Source organism: Hemitrygon akajei, chromosome 14 (genome assembly GCF_048418815.1).
Source record: "Hemitrygon akajei chromosome 14, sHemAka1.3, whole genome shotgun sequence".
Classification (NCBI taxonomy): Eukaryota; Metazoa; Chordata; class Chondrichthyes; order Myliobatiformes; family Dasyatidae; genus Hemitrygon; species Hemitrygon akajei.
In genome coordinates, this window is record NC_133137.1 from 23292035 (window position 1) to 23317562 (window position 25528).

The 25528-nt window shown below is 43.3% G+C and overlaps 1 protein-coding gene across 1 annotated transcript; it reads left to right on the forward strand.

Annotated features, from left to right (window-relative positions):
- Positions 1–917: 917 nt before the first annotated feature.
- Positions 918–24425, forward strand: mtfp1 (mitochondrial fission process 1). The gene is made up of 4 exons (XM_073065681.1): positions 918–1278; positions 13597–13724; positions 18247–18479; positions 23384–24425. The coding sequence occupies exons 1-4, from the start codon at positions 1206–1208 to the stop codon at positions 23448–23450; spliced, it is 501 nt and encodes a 166-aa protein (XP_072921782.1). The 5' UTR covers positions 918–1205; the 3' UTR covers positions 23451–24425.
- The last annotated feature ends 1103 nt before the right edge of the window (positions 24426–25528 follow it).

Genomic DNA, 25528 nt, shown 5'->3' on the forward strand with positions numbered 1-25528 from the left:
TGAACTCATTATTGCCCAAAGGACTTCAAAATGTCCATTCAAAAGATGACATACTGTCCCAAGGTTGATCTTCATGGCAACGTTGTGGTACAGGAGAGTGAAGACAGAGGGATCAAAGTTGATGGTTTACTACGCTGTGAAGTCCCTTTCACGGATGCCTACCCTGAAGAGTAAGGTCTTAAATCTTAAATCTTCCCAGGATGGCGAAGGGTCTTGGCCCGAACCGTCGATCGCATAGCTGCTGCCCGGCCTGCTGAGCTCCGCCAGCATTCTGTATGTGTTGCTGAGATCAGAGAAGCGTTCGGCGGATTAAAATCGCCTCAATCACATCTGCAAACGACAGGCAACTCACCCTGTCTGCATTTGGCCGCCTCGGTGTAAAGAAGTGTCATTGTGAGCAGCAGGCGCGACCTACTGCATTGAAACAAATTCAACGATTTAGCTGGAAAGTCTATTTGGGAAGAGGGGAATTCCTGTGTTAATTGGGTTGATTTGTCATGGGAATGATGCAGAAAGCCGATTACACGCCTGGAGATGTAAACCGGGTGAAAATGACGGAGGTTAAACGTTAATGTTGCTGGGGTGGGAGTGAGGACGTACTTCTGGGAGCGAGTGCGACTCCTTGCCGGGGCGTAATGAATGGAAGAGCTCCGCCAACGACGATGAGGGAGTTACCTCACGAAAGAAAATGGGAAGCACACGAGTGAGAGAGGCCATCCCTATAAATGGTGCAACAGAAATGGAGAAATTGCCTTGGACCAGCTTCAGAGGTGCCCGTTGGCATCTAACTTTCCACTGATCTTGCAAGCACTGCACTCATGAAAGAGAGCTGGGTGATGAGGGAGGGCGCATTACGTCTCCCGCAGCGGGATCTTCAATGGGCTGTCCCTGCCCGCTTATTGCGTGAGCCTCATTTTTGCTGTTGCTCTGTGTAAACATGTGTGTTCATCAAGGTCATTGGGATTAAATGTGCGCGGGCACGTTGCGACTGGAATAGATCACGCTCGCCCGATCCAGCATCCCTGACATCGAGTGACTCAGAACTTGTTTTAAACCGGGGAGGCGAGGCGAGGCGAGGAGTCGGCACTCCAGAGCGGAGGTATTTCTGACGGGAGCCTCTGGGCAGCAAGTAACCGCGGCCCCGCCTCGTATCTTTACCGGCGCTCACTTTGGGTGGGACGAGGAGTCCAGCGAAAGGAATCGGGATGGACGGCCCAGAATCTGCGGCTGGCGAGCGGAAGGTCGACATCTACCGAGACACGTGGGTCCGCTTCCTTGGTAAGGGGTGCTGGGGCAATTTGAGTGGAAAGGATCGGCGTTCGGGGTAGAGAGAGGAACCCGTAATAAATCGGGCTAATCCCGGCCCGCTAAACACTAGTCCCCCCCCCCCCCCTCTAAAGGGACGCCTTTAATTTTTATTCACGGCCCAATCCTTCAGTCGTTTGTCCAGTAAATGACCTCAGGTAAAACCAGTTGTAAGGCCGCACTCCTTGGCGGCCTCAGCTAGCAAATGATACGATAATTCATTTCGGCCCTCCTACCCTCCATGCCCGTATAATTCACGTATAAAGATCGTCTGCAGTTGTGGGGGCCGAACGAGCCCGGCCCCGAACTCCGAGATGTTGAGAGGCCCGGCCAAACACTGTGTACAAACATGTATTAATGAGACATAACCTAAAATCACTGACTAAAAGTTAATCTGCGGTCTGCAGTCGTTCCTCAGAAATCCCAGTTCTTGTTTGTTGTGTAAAAGTTCCTGTGTCGTGTGACTGAGAAGTTAAACACTTCCGCTGTCCGGCCTGGAATCACGCTCTTCCCTCTTTATATGCAGAACTAAAACCCTCAATTGTTTTAGCCTCCCTAGTAATTATAAATTCTGGAGGTCTTGTTACTCAGCCGAGAATGGATTTTTTAAAAAATGGGAACAGCTGTTGGAAAATATTCAAAAGGTCTGGAAGCACCTATGGAGAGAGAAATTAAATTTTTATTTTAGGCCAATGACTGTTCCTGGGACAGAACTGAACACTAGTACAAAGCTATGTGTATCAGTTAACACCACTGTGTTAGTCAGTAGATAAGTTTTATCTGCTGATACCTTTTGCAATATATTCAGCTGTTTAAAATGTTTGTTGAGGCAAACTGTTTAAGGGTGGGAGCATCAAAATGAAGTTTGTTAAAACCACTAATCAACTTATTTCAATTTGCAAAAATACTAAACTCCAGGTCAAAGTTCAAAGTAAATTTATTGTCAAATTACTTGTATGTCGCCATATGCCACCCTGAGATTCATTTTCTTGTAGGCATTCTGAATAAATCCAGTAACCATAATGGAATCAATGAAAGACCACACCAGTTGGGTGGACAACCAGTGTGCAAAAGACAACAAAGTGTGCAAATACAAAAAGAAAAATAGAATTATTATAATTAAGCAATAAATATCAAGAACATGAGATGAAGTGTCCATGAAAGTGAGTCCTTAGATTGTGGGAACATTTCAGTGATGGAGGAAATAAAGCTGGGTGAAGTTATTTCCCTCCGCCTGATGGTTAGAAACATAGAAAACCTACAGCACAATACAGGCCCTTCAGCCCACAAAGCTGTGCTGAACATGTCCCCCCACCTTAGAAATTAACTAGGCTTACCCATAGCCCTCTATTTTTCTAAGCTCCATGTAGCCATCCAGGAGTCTCTGAAAAGACCCTATTGTTTCTGTCTCCACCACCACCGCCGGCAGCCCATTCCACGCACTCAGCACTCTGCATAAAAAAACTTTCCCCTGACATCTCCTCTGTACCTACTTCCAAGCACCTTAAAACTATGCCCTCTGGTGCTAGCCATTCCAGCCCCGGAGAAAAGTCTCTGACTATCCACACAGTCAATGCCTCTCATCATCTTGTACACCTCTATCAGGTCACCTCTCATCCTCAACCTGTTCTCATAAGGCGTGCTCCCCAATCCAGGCAACATCCTTGTAAATCTCCTCTGAGGGGTAATAACTGTTCCTGAACCTGGTGGTGTGATTCCTGGGGCTCCTGTACCTCCTTCCTGATGGCAGCAGTGAGACGAGAACAGAGCTGGGTGGTTGGGGTCTCTGATGATGGATGCTGCTTTCCTGCAACAATGTGCCCATAAGATGGCCTTCTGGAGATTGTACCTGGACCTCTTGTGGCATCAAATACTAGGAGTGGATGTGAAATACTGTAATTAAAAGTAAAGACTAGACAAAATTTGACTGTTCGATCTATGGATAGCTCAGAGAAGTGGGTGGTACACCGTTTTCCGGGACATGAAAGGCCTCAAAATTTGCAACAGTTTTATGTTTGATATGTTCAGTTAATCAATAGCATTTGTCAGCAATGCTAAACATAAGAGCCAGAATATTAAATATATAGGAAATCTCCCCCCCCCCCCCCATTCCCCACTCTTACCTCTACTCATCTGCTTTTCACTTCACCCTAGGTCCTCTTCTCTTTCCCTTTTTCATATTGTCCACTCCCCTCTCCCATCAGATTCCTTCTTCTCCAGCCCCCAACCTTTCCCACCCACCTGGCTTCACCTCTCACCTTCCAGCCAGCCTCATTCCCCTCCCCCCACCTTTGTATTCTGGGGTCTTCCCCCTTCCTTCTCAGCCCTGAAGAAGGGTCTTGGCCCGAATCGTCGACTGTTTATTTACGCTGCCTGTTGCTTTGGATTTCCGTCATCTGCAAACTTACTCATGTTTATTAACACGTAGTATTAGTTTGGCCTGTGTCTCTTTGTTGTCACTGAGAGGCAAGGGACTTCTCCAGGTCCTGGTGCAATATATGGAAGAATCGTAAATGTAATTTGTAGAGTTACAAAACAGCTGATCCTCCACACTAAACATCCTCTTTCTGCAAGAACAGTTTATTTGCAGTGTGGATTTTACAATACACACTTCAGCCATTTTTTTCTAGCATTCCTTAACAGAACCTTTCCGCTTGTACATGTCGTTCAACTTTGCTTTCCGCACTCCTGCTTCTATTGCTCTTTGACAGAGATTGCTGGCAAAATTAACCAGTAAATTGATTGTGGTCCCAAGATTAACCTTTGGTGCCACCTGCTCATTATTGAAAGAAACAGGTTAACGATGCTAGCTAATTCATAGTCTATATCTGCAGTCTCATTTTTGAAGATCACCACGCAGTTCTGCTGACGGTATAACTACAAGATAAAGTTTCACAAGCAAACTATAATTAGCCACGTGATATTCTAATGACATCCACCACTTGCGTGGACAGGTTCAACGAGCTCGTGGGGCAGTATTCTTTGCATGTTCCCGTTCTGGTCACACATTATCCTGACTTGGAAATGACCTTTGTTACAGCTGTTTTAAGTACTGGAACTTCCTATCCAGTAGCATTGTCGGAGGATCTTCATCAAAGGAACTTGAGGTTCTTTAACTGAAAACCCATTTGTATAGTTTAACCAACTCATTTTTGTGTCAGTTTAGGTTCAACAAAGTTTACTGCAGCTGTTCCCAACTTTTATCTGCCATGGACTCTTACCATTAACCAAGGGGATGGAAAATAACTGCTGCTTTTGCCAGTGGAAGCCAGATCGCAGTTAAAAAGAAACTTAAGGGCGTTGTAGAGAATAAGACAACATCTTAGAAATACAACAAGACAAAAATTAATTTGGAACTTTATCCTAATAAAAAGCAAATTTCATATTTAAATTCTGGGGGTTCTTGGCACAAAGTATCACAAATGCACTGACTTCCAAGCAGAAAATGGAGAACTTGGAATCTTTCAAGAACCAATTAAACCGATACACAACATGCTGGAAGAACTTAACGGGTCAGGCAGCCTGCTGAGTTCCTCCAGCAGTTTGTGTGTGGTGCTTTGGATTTCCAGCATCAGCAGACCTTATTGTGTTTATGAAGAACCAATTAGTTGCACAATGAGGAAACTTAGGGTATTTCTGCATACTTGAATTAAAATAGTCTGAATTATTTCCTCTGTCATCATTATCTTGTGACCATTCAGTATGTGGTCAACACTAAAATAAACTAAAAATACCCAGATACTAAGATGATATAAGTGATATCAATTTATGATATGCATCAAGTGAGTTACCTAATAAGTTTGAATCTTTTGGCAGTGAAGGAGACCATTTAGATTGATTCTGACTGGAAGAGAAATGCAATTTTCACCTTTCCCATGTGCCTATAATTTGATCATTTTTAACATGTCCAATTTATCTTTTGCTGGTTTATCATAGAATCAGATAGCATTACCCTTGCGATAGGTCACAGTGATTTTAAAATGGTTCATGTTCTCTTTCTTATTTCCAAACCAATTTACATCACATCAGCAGTTTACATTGCATAAGTAAGTCAAATCAGAAGTCATTTATTATCGATGTGCAAATACACCTATGCACAACTGCAATTAACAACTTGAAGCAGTATCAGAATGCCTATGTATCTGATCTGTTTGGGGTTTAGTGCCTAATAAACAAGAAAGAAATGTTAAGGTACGTCCTGGAAATAGAAAAGTTAACCAAACTGAAATGTCATTAATTTGTATCTGCTGTTTAAAACTGTAAGTATTTCAAGCTATTTCAGCTTTTAGTTTAGAACACCAGCATCGATAATTTCTTACATTAATTCAAGCTCCTGATTGAAGATATTTATCTTCATTAAAGAAGCTGTAATTTGTATGCCTAAGTTTCAGACAAAATACTACTTGTGCTGTTGAAGTTAGTAATATTACTTATGAGAATTATTTTTATTTGCACATTGGTTGTTTTTCGGTCTTTGTTTATGTATAGTTTTTCATTGACTTCTATTTTATTTGTTGAGATACAGTGCAGAGAGGGCCCTTCTAGCCCTTTGAGCCAAGCTGCCCAGCAATCCCCCATCTTAACCCTAGCCGAACTATAGGACAATTTACCATGAACCAATTAACCTACTCACCAGTACGTCTTTAGACTGTGGGAGGAAACTGGAGTACCCAGAGGAAACCCACGCAGTCACGGGGAAATCGTGCAAACCCCTTACAGACAACGGTGGCAATATTTTTGTTTTGTAATTTATTTTTTTATTGAAGTTCATCAAACAAACATTTCAATAAGATGTATTTCAGACATTGTACATATATATCATATAATCATATATATCACAAAATCTCCACATAATATTTATCTGGGGTATACACATAGAAAAGAGTGGAAAGAAAAAACAAAAGGAAAGAACTATGTACAAGTAGGGAGTGCCTTTTTTTTTACAACAGATTCATTGATTTGTGAGAATAAAATCAGGCCTATGAGGCATTATGTAGTTAAACCATTTTCCCAGTATGAATCAAATTGTTCCAGCTTATGATTAACAGATGCTGTTATCTTCTCCATTTTGTAAATGTTCATTGTAATTTCCATCCATGTATTTAAAGTTGGGCTCTCCTGTGATAACCATTTCCTAGTAAGAGTCTTTTTACCAGCCATCAACAGTATATTCATTAAATATTTATCTCTTTTCAACCATTCTTGAGGTATATATCCAAAATATATGGTCTTACTCTCCAAGGGTATTTCACATTTAAAGATGTCTTGTAGGGTATTGTGTATCCCCCCTCCAATAGTTTTTGATAACAGGGCAGTCCCAAAAAATATGATAATGATTTGCATTTTGATTTCCACAATTTCTCCAGCAAACAGGGAGGTTACTATCATAATGGGATTTCTGAGAGGGTGTAATAAAATATCTTATCAAGTTTTTCCATCCAAACTCCCTCCATTTCTGTGAATTGGTACACTTCCATTGATATCTCCATATTGTTGTCCATTCTTCCTCAGATATAATTATCCCTCCTTCCTTCTCCCATTTTGTTTTAATGTATGAAGTAGAATGTTTTTTAAGATTTGACAACCCCTTATACATGCTTGAAATGATTCTACTACCATTATCTGAATTATATGCTTTTCTAAAGAGCTCTATCAAGCATGTATTTGCCTTGGTTACATTTTTAAGCGTCTTATTAACATATTGTCGCATCTGTAAATACCGATTTAAAAAATCTTGTTTTTCTAACAAGTGTTTCTCTTTAAGCATTTCAAAACTGAACAGTGTTCCTTCTTTCATTATGTTGCAAAGAACTGTTATTCCTTTAGCTGTCCAGTCCTTAAATCTAGCATCCAATTTATTTGGTGTAAAATCAGAGTCATATGCACACCATTTAAGAATTGCAACATCTCCCTCTAGATTATATTCTTTTATAGTGGTTTTCCATATTTTAAGAGTCAATTTCACCCATGGGTTATCAATAGTATTTATGTACCTTTGCAAGTTATCAGCCAAAATTGCTTGTATCGGGATGGGAAGTACCCACTCCTCAATGTTTTTCCATTGAGCGTCATATGATGGGTTGCAGCAACATATCACAGCTCTCAACTGTGCTGCAAAATAATAATCTCTAAGAGAAGGCAAGCCCCATCCCCCCTTTTCCTTTGCTAATTGCAAAGTTTTGAGACGAACTCTAGGCCTTTTACCCTGCCAAATATACCTTGATAGCATCTTGTTCCATTCATTGAATTGATTTTGATTAATCTCTATTGGTAGGGTCTGAAAGAGATATAACAGTCTGGGCAGTATATTCATTTTAATAGACTCAATCCTAGAACTGAGACTGAAAAAAGGAATCAGGCTCCATCTTGCCACATCTTCCTTAATTTTTTTATATAGAGGCTGATAATTACATTCTGATAATTTTGCCAAATCTTTTGGCATAATGATGCCCAAGTATTTGAAAGACTCTGTGTGCCATGCCCAGGGGTATCGACTTTCAATTTCTCTTGGTGGGCTATAGTTATATGAAAGTAATTGGGTTTTATCTATGTTGATCTTGTATCCTGATAATTGAGCATATTGTTCAAACGATTGCATCAATTTAGGTAAAGAGTATCTTGGTTGCCCTAGATAGATCAAAATGTCATCCGCATAACAAGCCAATTTATGCTCTGTCCCTTTAATAGTAATTCCCCTGATATCTTCATTTTGTCTGATGTATTGAGCTAATGGTTCCAGATATAGCGCGAAGAGTAGTGGTGACCATGCACAACCCTGTCTCGTGCCCCTTTCTAGGGTAAGACTATTTGATAAATATCCATTTCTTTCATTTTGGTCATGCTGACGGGAAACCCTCTGGCCTTCATGTCTGTAGTTGCCTCTTCCACTGTCTGGTACAACTGCGTCCTGTTGTCATAAAACACTCGAAGTTTAGCAGGGTACGGAGTTTGAAATCTAATCTTATTTTGCTTTAATACTCGCTTTACTTCGGAGTATTCTTTGCGTTTCTGGAGGACAGCAGGGGGGTAATCTTGGTCGAAATATATTAATTTATCGTCGTAAAACACTCTCTTCTTACCCCAGGCCCTTTGTAGAATCTGCGCCTTGATGCTGTACTGCAGGAATTTAATTATAATTGATCGTGGCTTTCTATCCTGGGTAGGTTTTGGGACGAGCACATGGTGCATCCTCTCGATTTCCGGCTTCATAGCCGGGGGAAGCTCCAGCGCATCCCGCAGTAACTTTCCGACAAACTCTGTCATAGACGGGCCCTCCGCTCCTTCGGGAACGTCGTAGATTCTGATATTTCCCCCGCCGTGATCTTCCCTCCAGGTCAAGCAGTTTACCTTCTCGGTGATGTATGATTTATATTGTCTTGCTCAGTATCCACTCCACGTTTTGAACGCGATCTTCCACCTTCTCAATGCGAGTCTCTGCCACCGCTATTTTTTGATTAACGCTGGCGAGCTCTGCCTTAATATCACGGAGCTGCTGCTTCATATCTTTCTGGACCTCCATTATTTCTTTCAGGATTTCGAAGACATTCGCCGCTTCGACTGAACGAGGCCCAGCGGCCGCCTCGTTCGCACGTGGTCGGGTCGGACAACCGCTCGCTGCACTCCTCTCGGACGCAGGCTCCGCAGTGTCGCTTTTTTATTTCCATTTCTTCTCTCCTTTCTTGCCCCTCTTTTCACTTCAAATATTTTTCGAAAAATATTATATTTGATGGGTTAACGGGGCTTAATACACATTTTTCTGGAGGAGCTAGTGACTTAAGCTGCCGTTCTCGACGATGACATCACCGGAAAACCAATGGTGGCAATATTGTAGTTATTTTTTTCCTGGAAGTACCTGTGAAAAAATGAATTTTATGGTTGTATATGATAACATATTTACTTTGATACTAAATTTACAAGTATAAAATGGCTTGTATGTAAATCCCTGAGGCCTGATGGAATATTCCCCAGGCTGCTCCACGAGGCAAGGGAAGAGATTGCTGAACCTCTGGCTAGGATCTTTATGTCCTTGTTGTCTACGGGAATGGTACCGGAGGATTGGAGGGAGGCGAATGTTGTCTCCTTGTTCAAAAAGGTAGTAGGGATAGTCCAGGTAATTATAGACCACTGAGCCTTACATCTGTGGTGGGAAAGCTGTTGGAAAAGATTCTTAGAGATAGGATCTATAGGCATTTAGAGAATCATGGTCTGATCAGGGATAGTCAGCATGGCTTTGTGAAGGGCAGATCATGTCTAACAAGCCTGATAGAATTCTTTGAGGAGGTGACCAGGCATATAGATGAGGATAGTGCAGTGGATGTGATCTACATGGATTTTAGTAAGGCATTTGACAAGGTACCACATGGTAGACTTATTCAGAAAGTCAGAAGGCATGGGATCCAGGGAAGTTTGGCCAGGTGGATTCAGAATTGGCTTGCCTGCAGAAGGCAGAGGGTCGTGGTTGAGGGTGTACATTCAGATTGGAGGGTTGTGACTAGTGGTGTCCCACAAGGATCTGTTCTGGGACCTCTACTTTTTGTGATTTTTATTAACGACCTGGATGTGGGGGTAGAAGGGTGGGTTGGCAAGTTTGCAGACGACACAAAGGTTGGTGGTGGTGTAGATAGTGTAGAGCATATATGTCAAACTCAAGGCCCGCGGGCCCGCGGTGGAATTATCTTTGGCCCGTGAGATAATATCTAATTACTATTGAAGCTGGCCCCAGTAATCGAAGCGCCTATGGCGTATGATATGGCTAATGCTGAGTTTATTCAGGTACCAGGTTTTCAGGGTTTTTAGTGTTTATTCGGCAGTCTTGCTCGGCAGTCTTCTTCATAAGAAACGGAATTTGTAAAGTGAAACACTTTGTAGTTATAGCAGAGACTGAGACACATGAGAGCAGGCTGAAAAAACGGAGGCAACGAAAGCTGCGTTCGCACGCGTCCGACTGATCCGGCCTGCATGAAGCTGCATTTTGTTCAATCCGGCCCGTGACCTAAAATGAGTTTGACACCCCTGGTGTAGTGGATTGTCAAAGATTGCAGAGAGACATTGATAGGATGCAGAAGTGGGCTGAGAAGTGGCAGATGGAGTTCAACCCAGAGAAGTGTGAGGTGGTACACTTTGGAAGGACAAACTCCAAGGCAGAGTATAAAGTAAATGGCAGGATACTTGGTAGTGTGGAGGAGCAGAGGGATCTGGGGGTACATGTCCACAGATCCCTGAAAGTTTCCTCACAGGTAGATAGGGTAGTTAAGAAAGCTTATGGGGTTTTAGCTTTCATAAGTCGAGGGATAGAATTTAAGAGACGCGATGTAATGATGCAGCTCTATAAAACCCTAGTTAGGCCACATTTGGAGTACTGTGTACAGTTCTGGTCGCCTCAGTATAGGAAGGATGTGGAAGCATTGGAAAGGGTACAGAGGAGATTTACTAGGATGCTGCCTGGTTTAGAGAGTATGGATTATGATCAGAGATTAAGGGAGCTAGGGCTTTACTGTTTGGAGAGAAGGAGGATGAGAGGAGACATGATAGAGGTGTTCAAGATATTAAGAGGAATAGACAGAGTGGACAGCCAGCGCCTCTTCCTCAGGGCACCACTGCTCAGTACAAGAGGACATGGCTTTAAGGTAAGGGGAGGGAAGTTCAAGGGGGATATTAGAGGAAGGTTTTTCACTCAGAGAGTGGTTGGTGCGTAGAATGCACTGCCTGAGTCAGTGGTGGAGGCAGATACACTAGTGAAGTTTAAGAGACTACTAGACAGGTATATGGAGGAATTTAAGGTGGGGGGGGGTTATATAGGAGGCAGGGTTTGAAGGTCGGCACAACATTGTGGGCCGAAGGGCTTGTAATGTGCTGTACTGTTCTATGTTATAACCCTTCCCTCTTACATTTTTCTATCATCCATGTGCCTATCCAAGAGTTTATTAAATGTCCCTAATGCACCTGCATCCACCACCACCCGACAAGGCATTCCATGCACTGTATAAAGAACTTGCCTCTGACAACACCCCCCCTCAAACTTTCCTACAATCACCTTAAAATGATGGTCCCTGGCATTAGCTATTTCAATCCTGGATAAAGTCTGTCTATCTGCTCAAGTGGGGGGTTATATGGGAGGCAGGGTTTGAGGGTCGGCACAACATTGTGGGCCGAAGGGCCTGTAATGTGCTGTACTATTCTATGTTCTATGTTGTATCCTTTACAGCCCCAAAACTGTATGCCAAAATATTTTTCCGAAGATAATTTGTCTTTCTAATCATGGAAAGGATTGGAAGTGGTTCGTGCTATTTGGTTTTCTTCCCCAGGACAGCTTGTGTCACTTGGCTCTACCTCTCCAGACCAACCTCTTTATTTCAGTTCCTCTGGATCACAGTGCACCCACAATACATATAACACACACAGCACATAAAATATTACCACAAATAAATTGATAAAATATAATTCAAAAAGCATGTGAAGTGCACAGCGCAGGTAAAGAGTAATGTGGTAATGTTCATTGCCAAAAAACTTGGAACTCGGCTCTCTTGACATCAGCACTGTTGACGTAATCAGGAGCATGTGCTCTGCCCACACCCCACCCTCTCTCGAAGTCAATGACTAGTCCTTTTTTGCTGACATTGAGGGGAAGGTTGTTGTCATGACTCCATGTTACTAGGCTCTCAATCTCCTCCCTGTTCTGACTCATTGTTATTTGAGATACAACCCACTACGGTAGTATCATCTGCAAACTTGTAGATGGAGTTAGAACGGGATCTATCATGAGTAGGAGACGCAACCTTGTGGAGTATCAGTGCTGAGAATCATCATGGTGGAAGTGTTAGTGGCCTCTTGGTCAGGGTGGCAAGGATGCCGTTACAAAGGGAACTGTTGAGCAGTTCTGGTTGAATGCCCTAGTTGGGTGGTCTCCCAGTGATTCTGTTATGGTTATTATTCTATAGATTCACTGAGTACGCTCACAAGAAAATGAATCTCAGGGCTGTATGAGGTGACATAAGTGTACTTTGATAATAACATTTACTTTGAATAACAGGTTTCGGAGTCTGGAGATGAGTTTGCTTGGAGTTATGGTGTTGAAGCTGGAGCTGTAGTCAATAAACAGTGGTCCAACACAGGTGCCTTTACTGTCCAGAAGCTCCAGAGAGGAGTATAGCCAGGGTTGAAGTGTCTGCAAGGCTTGAATTAATGTGTGCTGTGACCGGCCTCTCAAAACACCTCATGATGTTGGGTGTCAGAACCACTGCGTGGTAGTCATAAGGCAGGTTACCTGGTTTTTCTTGGATACCGAGGTAATAATGGTCTTAAGGCAGGTGGGAATTACAGATTGAAACAGAGAGAGGTTAAAAATATCTGCAATTCCTCATGCAGATGTAAACAGGATCAAGGAACACCATCCAGGCCAGGGGCTTTCTGTAGCATCATTCTCAGAAAGACTGATCTTGGGTCTGCGATGGAAGCTGTTGGGGCAGGTGGTGATGTTCCAATCCCCTTCCATTCAAAATGGGTGTAGAATGCAACTCGCCAACAAGCGATACACTGTTGTCGGCAATGCTGTCTGACTTTGTTTTGTAGCCCATTATAGCAGGTAAGCCCTGCCAGAGCTGACCACTGGTCTGGAACTCTATTTTGGACTGGCATTGTTTCCTGGGCTCCCTGATAGAAACATAGAAAATAGGTGCAGGAGTAGGCCATTCAGCCCTTCGAGCCTGCACCACCATTCAGTATGATCATGGCTGATCATCCAACTCAACCCTGTACCTGCTTTCTCTCCATACCCCCTGATCCCTTTAGCCACAAGGGCCATATCTAACTTCCTCTTAAATATAGCCAATGAACCGGCCTCAACTGTTTCCTGTGGCAGAGAATTCCACAGATTCACCACTCTCTGTGTGAAGAAGTTTTTCCTCATCTCAGTCCTAAAAGGCTTCCCCTTTATCCTTAAACTGTGACCCCTCGTTCTGGACTTCCCCAACATCGGAAACAATCTTCCTGCATCTAGCCTGTCCAATCCCTTTAGAATTTTATACATTTCAATAAGATCCCCCCTCAATCTTCCAATCTTCTGATAGCTTTATGGAGGTCATATCTCAATTCCTTGTAACGGTCAAGGTCACTTGACTTGAATGCCACAGTCCTGGACTTCAAGAGGGGTTGCATCTCCTGGTTTCTGCTTTGGGGAACAAGATTAGTGGTGATGGTTACAATTCTGTGACTCCATGAATGCAAAATATATTTTATTAGACATACAGAACTGTTCATTGCAGCAAATTTTTTACTGTCTTCTCTTTGCTTAAGGATATGCTAATGAAGTTGGTGAAGCATTCCGGGCACTGGTACCTGTAGGTCTGGTCTGGGCCAGTTACGGAATATCAACTGCATATGTGACAGCTGATGCAGTGGACAAGGGAAAGAAAGCAGCTGCCGTAAGTACTGGTGTGGTACAAAATCTAACCTGTTGAACACTTTTGCTTTTCTTCTTATATTCCTATCAGCAGGCCATTTTAAATTAGGTTGGCCAAAGTTCAGCATTTTCTGTTCATCTGCTACTTAGATGCTCATGATTGAGGGTACAAGTGAGGTACCTATGGACCTACTGTTTCACACTTTAGAACCTGTTCCCAAACTCTACCTCAGTAGATCCCATTTGTTTTTTTCAGTAGTTTTACTCAGTAAGATACTGTGTCTCTTTTCTTCCACCGTTTATTGTTTAGATCATAGACCTTCTGCTGGGTCTCAGCCTGCAGATGCCCAATTCCTTTCCCTCGATGCTGCTGGAGTTTCCTCTTCGAGCTGACTTCCTTGTCAAACACACCTTTCCAGTGACTTGCATCATTTCCGACCCTGGCATCAAAGTATCCCGACAGGATCAGATCCACAGCTCTGCATCAAGTTCTCCAGTGGCATACACGGATCTTCTAAGGCCATCTCAGGTCCAAATATCCAGGGGCTCATTCTGCCGAGACCTGTGAATGAAAGTGAACTTGGAGGACAAAGGAAGGTGAAAACATGCGTAATCGTTACTGACCTTTACACGTGTCCCCGACTCTCTCCCCTCTGCAAACTGTCTTGTCCAGTCTTGGTGTCACCTGTGACTGACAAGACAGCGAAAAGCCATATACGAAGTGTAAAGAAGAGATTGGGAGCCAAAGGCATCCCCGCTGACATTCCAAACCTTGGCAAACAGGAGCTAGAGTCTCAGATTTACCTCCCTTGCTGAGCGAAAGCCTGACCACTCTAACACTAGTCCGCTCCCACAATGGCTGCTCCATCTGCACCTCATTTCCTTCTATTGGCCGTTGCCAAGTGCCTAATAGATCGTTAAGATTGAAGCTTGCCGAAAGGCCCCAAGCTCTTTTTATACTTCATGCTGGCTCAGGAGCCTGATGGCTGTAGGATAATAACTGCTGTTGAACCTGGAGGTGTGGTAAGTCAACAAATTACTCACTATAAACAAATTATAGGATGGACTTTGCAGTTAACACCTTCAAAATAAAGATCCTCAATCAACCTGCCAGAAGGGGTGGCGGCAGATAAAATCACAGTATTTACAAAGGTATTTGGATAGAATTTGGGCCTACTGTAAGCAAATAGGATTAGTGTTGATAGCCATTAGAGCCAGCATGAACAGTTTAGGTCATAGGTTCCATTCTGCATCAGAAAGAAATTTCCTCTGCTCAGAACCAACCTTGGTGCAAACAAGAGGCATTCAAGATGAGAGAAGTATACCATCTGATACTGTTTGGCCTTCTTGTAATTAATTTAATGGAAAAAACAGTTGCTGAGGATTTGGTAGGAATCCCCGTTGTATTCAGAAAGTAGACAAGCTCCTGAAGAGCTGTAACCTACAAGCATAGCTTGTCTGTGGAGCGGAAGATTGCTTGGGTTATTAGTAATACAGGTAGTCCCCGGGTTACGTACGAGTTCCGTTCCTGAATCCGTCTTTAAGTCGGACGTGTATGTAAGTCAGAGCAAGTACATCCGGTATTATTTAGTGTTAGTCAAACATTTGTCTTAGTATGTAGTACATATTTTACCTTTCTATAGTATATATCGTACCTTTTGCATACAAAGCACTTAAGAAACGCATGTATTCCAATAATTAAACCACTGCGTTGCTTAGTAATAATTGTAGCTTTCATCGGGGCAGGGCCTTTCACATACTCCATTATTCTCACTTTATCCGTTATCCTTTAAAATTGTTCTGATCGTTGACCGACTGTAGCCTAACACTTTTCCAATGACCGATGGCGTTTCACCTCTTTCCAGACGCTTTATTATTTCCACTTTATTTTCAATCGCAATAGCTTCCCGTCAATGGAACAGAAACACTGTGGGCGGTGGGTCCCGAGGTCTGCTGGGTCCTAAGGACCACCGCACTGAGACAGGCTGAATGGGACAAGTGGGGGCTGTGCTGGGTTTGGGTATTTGATCCTCCACAATATTCCACATGGGAATTTAAACTGGAGGTGGCAGTGTTTATTTTTACGAGGTCGAGTTGTGAGCTCGACATCAACCCGGCACAGATGGTATGGGAATCAGAGGATCGACATCAACCCGGCACGGGAGCAGTCTGTCACTAGATCGAACTCGGGACCTTCGTTCTCAAGCCAGCGCTGATCTCTCTGCGCCACCAGCCGAGCGGGGGGGTGGGGGGGTGGGTCAGTGTGAATCTTACTAAGAAAAATTTAAGCCAAATACAAGGTTAAACACTTAACACAGTGTCAACGGCAACGACTTAAAATGGCGGACGGCATTCTCCTTCCTCGGTTCGTAAGTACGAGTTGTCTGTCAGTCGGACATTCGTAACTCGGGGACTACCTGTATAGCAAGGGCCAGTAGGGTTGGAGAGAGAGACTTTGGCTCAACAGGCTTCAATGAGAACAGGTGAATGCTGTAAATAAGTTTCTGGTGAGTTTTTATTTTTCTTTCTTTGTCTACTAGCACACAGCTAGTGTGTTGAGAATGGACCCAGGGTTACTTCTCTGTGTGGGATGTGGAAATTCAAGGAGACCTCCAGTCTCTGTGATAACTGCATCTGCATAGTGCATTCAGCTGCAGCTCCTTAGAGATCACAGTAAGAAACTGGAGCTGCAGCTCAATGACGTTCAGCTCAGAGAAGGGAATGAGGAGGTGATAGAAGCTACTGGGAGGTTGTCACTCCTGAGATGCAGGAGGCAGGTAGATGGGTCAATATCGTAAAGGGGAAAGGGAATAGCAAAATTGTTTTTCAGATATATAAACAGTAAAAGAGAGATGAGATGGATGTTGGACAGCTGGAAAATGGCGCTGGAGATGAGGTAATGGGGGACAAAAACAATAACAGATAAACTTAAGTATTTTGCATCAGTCTTCACTGTGAAATACACCAGCAGTACGCCAGAAATTCAAGAGTGTCAGGAGTAATTCTCATTAATATTTTAGCTTTAATAAATAATGATTTGTTTTTTTTTCTTTCTCTGCTCATTGGGTGTTTTATGATCTTTTGTTTTTAATGGGTTCTATTGGGGTTCTTTGTTTTGTGACTGCCAGTAAGGAGACAAATCTCAAGGTTGTATAAAGTATATAACCTTTGATAATAAATGTACTTTGAACTTTAATGTTTTTCTCTATGGTCCTAAACACAGATTTTAATAAAACATGAAAATATTTTAATTTAACCACTTTGAAAGCAGTGAGTATGGTTTGTACTTGAGCTCATTACAGGTTTTGATTTAGATAAGTTGTGAACAATGAGCTGTGTAACTTTATGCATTCATCGTAAACTGAAACATTCACAGTCTTTCACGATAGGTTGTAGACAGAACTTAACAATGTAGGAAAGTTCATAAAATCGGGGGAAATAAGAGCAGACAAACCCAGGATACAGAGACTTTCACACTGAGCATCACAAGCAGGCTCATAAAACAGCATTCACAAGAAAAAGAAACTAAACCATTTTCGTAAGGAACTCAACTTTCCATTGCACGCTTGCATACAGCTATTTGTTTAAATGACAATGAACTTTGAACAATCCGTCCCACACAGAATGCCTAAAGATTAGCGGTATTTGCTGTATTGAAACGTGCAGCAAAATGCGTTGTTTTACGTCAAGTCGAATCAGCGAGGATTGTGCCGGGCAGCCCGCAAGTGTTACCCTGCTTCTGGCACCCACCTAGCGTACCCACAACTTACTAGCCCCAAGCCGTATGTCTTCGGCATGTGGGAGGAACCCCTCTCTGTCACAGGGACAACATTCAAACTCATTGTAGACAGCAGCAGGAATCGTCCCCCGATCTTACGGCTGGCTCCGTAATAGCTTTAGGCTAACCACTACTTTGTCGTACTGTAGTGTCTTTAACCGGTGCAGCGATGGCAATGGACATTCTGTACAGTTTCTATGCAGCACCTGGTAACGAGTTAGATGTAATGGGGGAATCACATGAATCTGTATATAGCGCTCACAAATTCTCCTTGTTTCGTGAGCTAAGTCACAGAAGCAGTGTTGGTGATTTGTTACAGCGGCTGACTAACTTAAACAGTTAAAGAGCTAACTTAAAAGTGATTAAAGTTTGTGAAGTATGTAAGGGAGCTGAGTGACTGGGATATTCAGTGACAACACAACCTCACAGCAAGAACATGAGATGGGGCCAGCTTAACAGAGAGGAAAGAGACAATTCACACAAAATGCTGGTGGAACACAGCAGGCCAGGCAGCATCTGTAGGGAGAAGCACTGTCGACGTCTCGGGCCGAGGCAGGAAAGAGACAATTGCTAGGTAAGCACTATACTGAAAGAAAGTAAAGATAGACACCATTCAACAGTAATGGAATCTTAAAGCTCACTATTGTTAACTTCTGCAGTGCAGTTGCAATAATGTAGCACAGAGTCATAATGTGCTGCTGCCAAAAAAACTGATTTAAGGTTTAATATTTCTGATGCTGACCGTCCTCACTCTGCCCCTCCCCAGGCTCACGGAGACAGGCCTGGGAAAACTCTGAAGGTTGGTGCAGCAGTCGTGGATACTTTTATCTGGCAGGCTTTGGCATCAGTTGCGATTCCAGGTTTCACCATCAATCGACTGTGTGCAGCTTCCCTTTTCCTCCTGCGGAAAACTACAAGGTGGCCACTGCCTGTGAGGAAGTGGACAACCACAGCAATTGGACTGTCTGCCATTCCGGTTATTATAACTCCCATCGACAGGTAAGGCCTTGTCTTGAGCCACGTTTGACCTCACGAATCAAAAACCCGCCACAGAGCTCAGCTTTTTGGTGGAGGTTACCATCAGATTCCAACTCATTTTTCACACGCATAGATAGATAGATAGATACTTTATTCATCCCCATGGGGAAATTCAACATTTTTTTCCAATGTCCCATACACTTGTTGTAGCCAAACTAATTACATACAATACTTAACTCTAAAAAAAAATATGATATGCATCTAAATCACTATCAGTAGCTTTTAAAAAGTTCATAAGTCCTGGCGGTTGAATTGTAAAGCCTAATGGCATTGGGGAGTATTGACCTCTTCATCCTGTCTGAGGAGCATTGCATCGATAGTAACCTGTCGCTGAAACTGCTTCTCTGTCTCTGGATGGTGCTATGTAGAGGATGTTCAGAGTTTTCCATAATTGACCGTAGCCTACTCAGCGCCCTTCGCTCAGCTACCGATGTTAAACTCTCCAGTACTTTGCCCATACAGTACCATACAGTGCAATACATCGCGTGCATTAACAACCAACACACCCTAGCGGTTTTGGGGGGGGGGGGGGGTGCAGCCCACAGCTGTTGCTGTACATTCTGGCATCAATGTGGCTTGCCCACACTTTTCAGTAGAACAACGTGAACAGCTGCAACAGAACAGAACAAGACCACCTCAGGAAAACAAGCCCCTTTCCCACCCTCCAAAGCACCCGTCCTTTCAGCCCAGGACAGGCTGCCTCAGGGCCTCCAGACCTTGGCCTCGAACTCTCAAACACGCAGAAGTGGGGCCTCCAGCCCCCAGCCCCTGGCTGGGACTTGCAGACTCGATCTTCAAGCCTCTACCTCTGGACTCGCCAACTCGCAGAACCTAAACTCTCCCTACTGCCCGTAACGCTGCTGGTGCACAGAGCAGCAACGAAGGTCCTCCATCTCTGGCGGTGTTCAGGAGCTCGGTTTTCACTACTGTCAGTCATGCAAGTCCTGGGTGGAGACTCGGGAATACTGTCATACTCATATGTAAAAGGATTCTCCATTGCTGTTTCCGTAACAATTCAGGGTTGTTAGCCCTGAGCTGAACCCCCAAACCTGGAGGACCAGTGGACCATGCTTGGTCTGGGCTCTACTCTTTGACCTGTTTGGTACAGGTGACCCTACCAAGAGCCAAAGCACAAGGCCCTGACTCCAGCCACCATAGCTCTCCGGGTCTTTGAGGCACAGAAGCCTCCAAACCAAGACAAGGTTGTAGTCCACTTGGAGGCTAAACTCAGGAGAGGGGCAAAAAAAAATTGGAGGGACCAAAGTATGTGTTTGATGTGCTGAGATTCCACGTTACATTTCTAACATCCTATGATAGATAGATAGATACTTTATTCATCCCCATGGGGAAATTCAACTTTTTTTCCAATGTCCCATACACTTGTTGTAGCAAAACTAATTACATACAATATTTAACTCAGTAAAAAAAAAATATGATATGCATCTAAATCACTATCTCAAAAAGCAATAATAGCTTTTAAAAAGTTCTTAAGTCCTGGCGGTAGAATTGTAAAGCCTAATGGCATTGGGGAGTATTGACCTCTTCATCCTGTCTGAGGAGCATTGCATCGATAGTAACCTGTCGCTGAAACTGCTTCTCTGTCTCTGGATGGTGCTATGTAGAGGATGTTCAGAGTTTTCCATAATTGACCGTAGCCTACTCAGCGCCCTTCGCTCAGCTACCCTTGTGCTCAGTTCTTATGAATCTCTTCCCTACTGATACCAGAGTAAGTTTGACCCCCACGTTCCACTTGGTAGCTGGTTTGCTACCAAGATATTTAATCTTCAAAATAGGGCTTTGAAAACTTTTAATGAATTGATCTGGAATTAGGTTAAACAGGATACAGATGATCTTTTTTCTGTCTTTTATCCTGTTGGTACAGATTCGCTAAACAGGTTTTCTCGGTGCAGCTAATCCATGAGCTAAGGTGACAATAGTAGATGCTGCTAATCGAATCATTATCCTTCTACAGTTGCCACCAGGGACAAGGGTATACATTTCGGTCTGATTCATAAAAATTGAAGATCAAAGACCTGCAGTTTAAAAGGAGGCTTGGCTTTTAAAGTAGACATGGGTGAATGGAATTTACATGGGATTGTCTGATTCTGTCTTTTGTTAGAAAGAAGTTTCCACATGTAACATGAGCTCTCATCAGCCCATTTATAAAGCTCAGTTCACAACCACACTGGAATTCTAATTAGTTCTCTAGGTAAATCATCCTCCCATTCAGCTGGTAATTTTGCTTTTCAAAGCCTGAAAGGATCTGTTTAACACAGGGGTTTCCCCACTTTTTTTATGCCACGGACCGAAAGCATTAAGCAAGGGGTCCGTGGACCCCAGGTTGGGAACAGTGGCAAAACAGGTCACACTTGCATAGCTCCAGTGACCCATTTTCCGTCCCGGCCTCTGCTGTCCGCGTGGAAGTTGCACATTTTCCCCGTAATCAGATTTTCCTTGGAGCCGTTAAGAAATACAGCACAAACCCATCAACACGGAGCTGGTCCCATTTGCCTGCGTTTGACCCACATCCCTCCGAACGTTTCCTGTCCGTGTACTTGTCTGAGTGTCTTTTAAATGCCTCAATCGCTACTGGCAGTTCAACCCAACAACCCAAAGACATAAAACACCAGAAATTCTGCAGCCGCTGGAAATCCAAAGCAACACACACAAACTGCTGGAGGAACTCAGCAGGTCAGGCAGCATCTGTGGAATCTATGTAGGCAGTCGAGGCCGAGATCCTTCTTTGCGACTGGAAGGGAAGGGGGAGGACGCCAGAATAAGAAGGTGGGAGGAGAGGAAGGAGGCTGGCTGGAAGGTGATGGGTGAAGCCAGGTGGGTGGGAAAGATAAAGGTCTGGAGAGGAAGGACTCTGATAGCAGAGGAGAGTGGAGATAGGAGAAAGGGAAGAAGGAGGGGCACCAGCAGGAGGTGATAGGCAGGTGAAAAGAGGTGAGAGGTCAGAGTGGGGATTGGAAGAAGAGGGGAGGGGGAGAGGATTTTTTTTTAGCGGAAGGAGAAATCGAGTTCATGCCATCAGGTTGGAGGCTACCCAGACAAAATACGAGGTGTTGCTCCTCCACCCGGAGCGTGGCTTCATTGTGGCACAAGGAGCGGCCATGGGCTGACATGTCAGAACAGGACTCGGAATTGGAATTAAAATATTTGGCCACCAGGAAGTTCTGCTTTTTTCAGGTGGAACAGAGGTGCTTGAAAAAGTGCCCCCCCCCCCCCCCCCCCCCAGTTTATGACGGGTCTCACCAATACAGAGGAGGTTTCTTTGGGAGCACCAGACACACAGCAGATTTGCAGGTGAAGTGTTGCCTCACCTGGAAGGACTGTTTGTGGCCTTGAATTGAGGTGAGGGAGGAGGTGTATCGGCAGGTGTAGTACTTTGGCCACTTACAGGGATAAGTGCTGGAGGGAGATTAGTGGGGAGGGATGAATGGACAAGGGAATCATGGAGGAAGAGTTCCCTGCAGAAAGCTGGGGGGGGGGGGTGGAAGATAAACATATATTTGGTGGTAGGATCCCTTTGGAGATGGTGGAAGTTGCGGAGAATGATCTGCTGGCTGTGGAAACTCATGGGGTGGTAGGTAAGGACGAGGAACTCTGTCTCTGTTAAGGCAGCGGGAAGATGGGGTGTGAGCAGATGTTGAGGAAATGGAGGAAACTCACGTGAGGGCAGCATCAATGGTGGAGGAAAGGAAACCACTTTCTTTGAAGAAGGAGGACATCTCAGATGTCTCGGAAAGGAAAGCCTCAGCCTGGGAACAGGTGCGTGGAGACAAAAATTGTGAAAAGGGAATAGCATTGTTACAGGAGACAGGGTAGGAAGGGGTATAGTCAAGATAACTGTAGGAATCAGTGGGTTTATAAAAGATGTCGGTTGACATTTTGGCTCCAGAGATGGAGACAGAGAGTTCGAGAAGGGGGAGGGAGGTCTCAGAAATGGACCAAGTGAATTTAAGGGCAGGGTGCAAGTTGGCAAAGTTGATGAAATTGACGAGCTCAGCACGGGTGCATGAAGCAGCACCAATGCAGTTATCAATGTAACGGAGGAAGAGTTGAGGAGCATTACTCGGGAAGGCTTGGAACGTAGGCAGGCAGAGCTGGGGCGCACGCAGGTGCCCGTGACTACCCCTCGAGTCTGGAGAAAGTGGGAGGAGCTGAAGAAAAAGTTGTTAACCAGTTCCACCAGACGGAGGAGGGTGGCAGTGGCTGTTTATTTTATTGAGAAAGAATTGGAGAGCTTTGAGGCCTTTCCAAAGACATGCCAGTAGGTTAATTGCTACAGTAAATGACCTCAGGTGAAAGTGGGTGACAGACAAGTCAGGATGAAGGTGATGAACATGTGAAGAGGACAGCTACAGTGTCATCAGTGGGAGAAGGGGATCAATCTGAGTTTGTAGGGACCTGATGAGCCAACTGGCCATATGTGTTGTAAGAAAATGTAGTTAGAATTGTCTCCTTTGAAGCAGAAGTTGCCTGATAAATATGAAAGTTAGAATGCTGTTTTATCACTTAGAATCTGAATGCATTTGGATTTTATCTTCAACAGTTTTCTCCCAGGTAAATAACTACCGGTATTAAGAAGATCAGTTATTTTATTCCAATAGATGGTGGTAAGGGGAAGTCATTTGTCATTTCTGCAAGTTATTAAACCTTAAGAAAGCAGTACTTTGGATAATTATATTACCTCATTCCAATGTGTCTCTATTTGCAGCAGTGATTCCCAACTTGGGGTCCATGGACCCCTCAGTTAATGGTAAGGGTCCGTTGCATAAAAAAGTGTGGGAGCCTGTGGTTTACAGCAGTGTGTGTGTGTGTGTTTTTTGTTAAAAATACATTCTTATTGCTACTTCCAGGTCAGTAGATTTTCTTTTGGATTCTACGTTACGGAAGTTGTACGGAACGGAAGAACACAAGCCATAACCAAAGGCAATTGGAACTTTTGCCATGGGCCAATTTTAACAGCGAGATTCGTATATGCGGTAGCTTTAGGTAACATTGCAAGACATTGATCCCTGTTCTCCAAGTCTGGAGACCTGTATTTTTTCCAATCAAGTGAGTGTGAGGTGATTTATAATGAAGATCCAGGTGCTTGATACATTATTGAAATCTGTTACCAAAGTATAGAGTTATGTGCCTTTCTATATATATATTATAACTTTGATTCTAATAAATATATTATATGGGATACTGTATATAATATATACATGAAAAGAGGATTTTTTTAAATCAATAGACATAATTGAACAGAAAGAACTCTTCTATTTAAAAGATACTCTGTTTCTATAGCAATTAAAATAACAAATGTACAGGTTTGGTTATTTTTAACCATCTAAGCATAATTGCCAGAGTTTTGTTGAAGTCGCCATATATCTGTTTTAAAGTTTTATACAGTCTCTTGTCTGACACCAGGGACACGGCCCATCTGAGCTGCTAGTCATGAGTGCGAGTATGGATCAAAACTCCAATGGTCCAAAAATGGAACCAGTTATGGGTGTATGATTTAACACCGTGCAAAGCAACTTGCTGAAACAATTGTATCTACATTATGTTTTCAAACCTATTAATGGGGGAAACAGTGCATCAGCTTTCACATAAGATAATTAGTATCTTGTACCATCCTCATTAACTACTCCATTCCTTTTAAGCAATTCACAGACTCAGTGACTTCTAAGTTTAATGGTATCTTAACTTGCACAAGTTATGGATGGTCTATAAAAATGCTTCCAACTGCTCTTTATCTTAAAGATGCACAATTTAATGTGTTAAAGAGAAAATAAACACAACAGCATGCCACAACTGTGTTGTAAATCTGAACTGCTCATAATCCCACTTTGTCCACTGTACAGTACGCACTACTTTGGCCTTTATACCTCAATAAAGTTGGAAGAAATGTAACTCTTATAGTGGCTGGAGATGATTGGAGAAGTCAGCTCTGTAACAGCATCCTTCCTTGGAGAAATCGGACATAGATCTGTGCGTCACAAAGTGCTTATAAGCAGTTGGAATAAAAAGTACAGTTAGCGTTCAATATATTAGCAACCAAAGATTGATACAGACTTTCAAGTGATGACAACATCTGTCCAATTTAGTTAAGAAAATGTTACTTTCTCATCATGAGTATGTTGTTAATTATCAACTTGTATTAACTCCTCTTAGCTAAGTTTAGACCTTAAGACTTAGGAGTAGAATTAGACCATTTAGCGCATTGAGCCTGCTTTGCCATTCCAACATGGCTGATATCCTTCTCAACCCCATTCTCTAGCCTTCTCCCCAAAACCTTTGACGCCCTGACTAATTGTGAACCTATCAACCTCAGCGTTAAATATACCCAATGATTTGGCAATGAATTCCACAGATTCACCACCATCTGACTAAGGAAATTCTTCCTTGTCTCTGTTCTAAATGGGTGCCCCTCCATTCTGAGTCCTAGACTCCCCCACTATAGGAAACATCCTCTCCACATCCATCCTGTCTAGGACTTTTGATATTCAATAGGTTTCAATGAGATCCTCCCCTCATTCTTCTAAACTCCTCCAGTGAGTACAGGCCCAGAACCATCAAATACCCCTCATACCTTAACCATGTCATTCCTGGAATCATTTTCATGAACTTTCTCTGGATCCTCTCCAATGCCAGCACATCTTAGATAAGATGCCCAGAACTGCTCACGATACTCCGTGTAGTCTAACCAATGCCTTATAAAGCCTTTAGAGTTTTGTCTTAGTCTAAATGTATATTACTTTCTTAGTCAAATCAATTTCCTTGTCTAATATCATTTGAGATGGGTGGTTTTGATGAAGTACTCATCTTAAAGTCATTTACCCACAAGATCATTGGAAGGGCTTTATTCTCTTGGTTTGAATGTTATGGTTTTGGAGATGGACAAATTCTTAGGTAGTGCCAAAGAAACCAGATGTTTTGTTAGCGGCTTAATATACTGAACCATTACCCTAAGAAGGAATTTTGTTTCTTAATAATAATACCTTGGAACGCCTCTT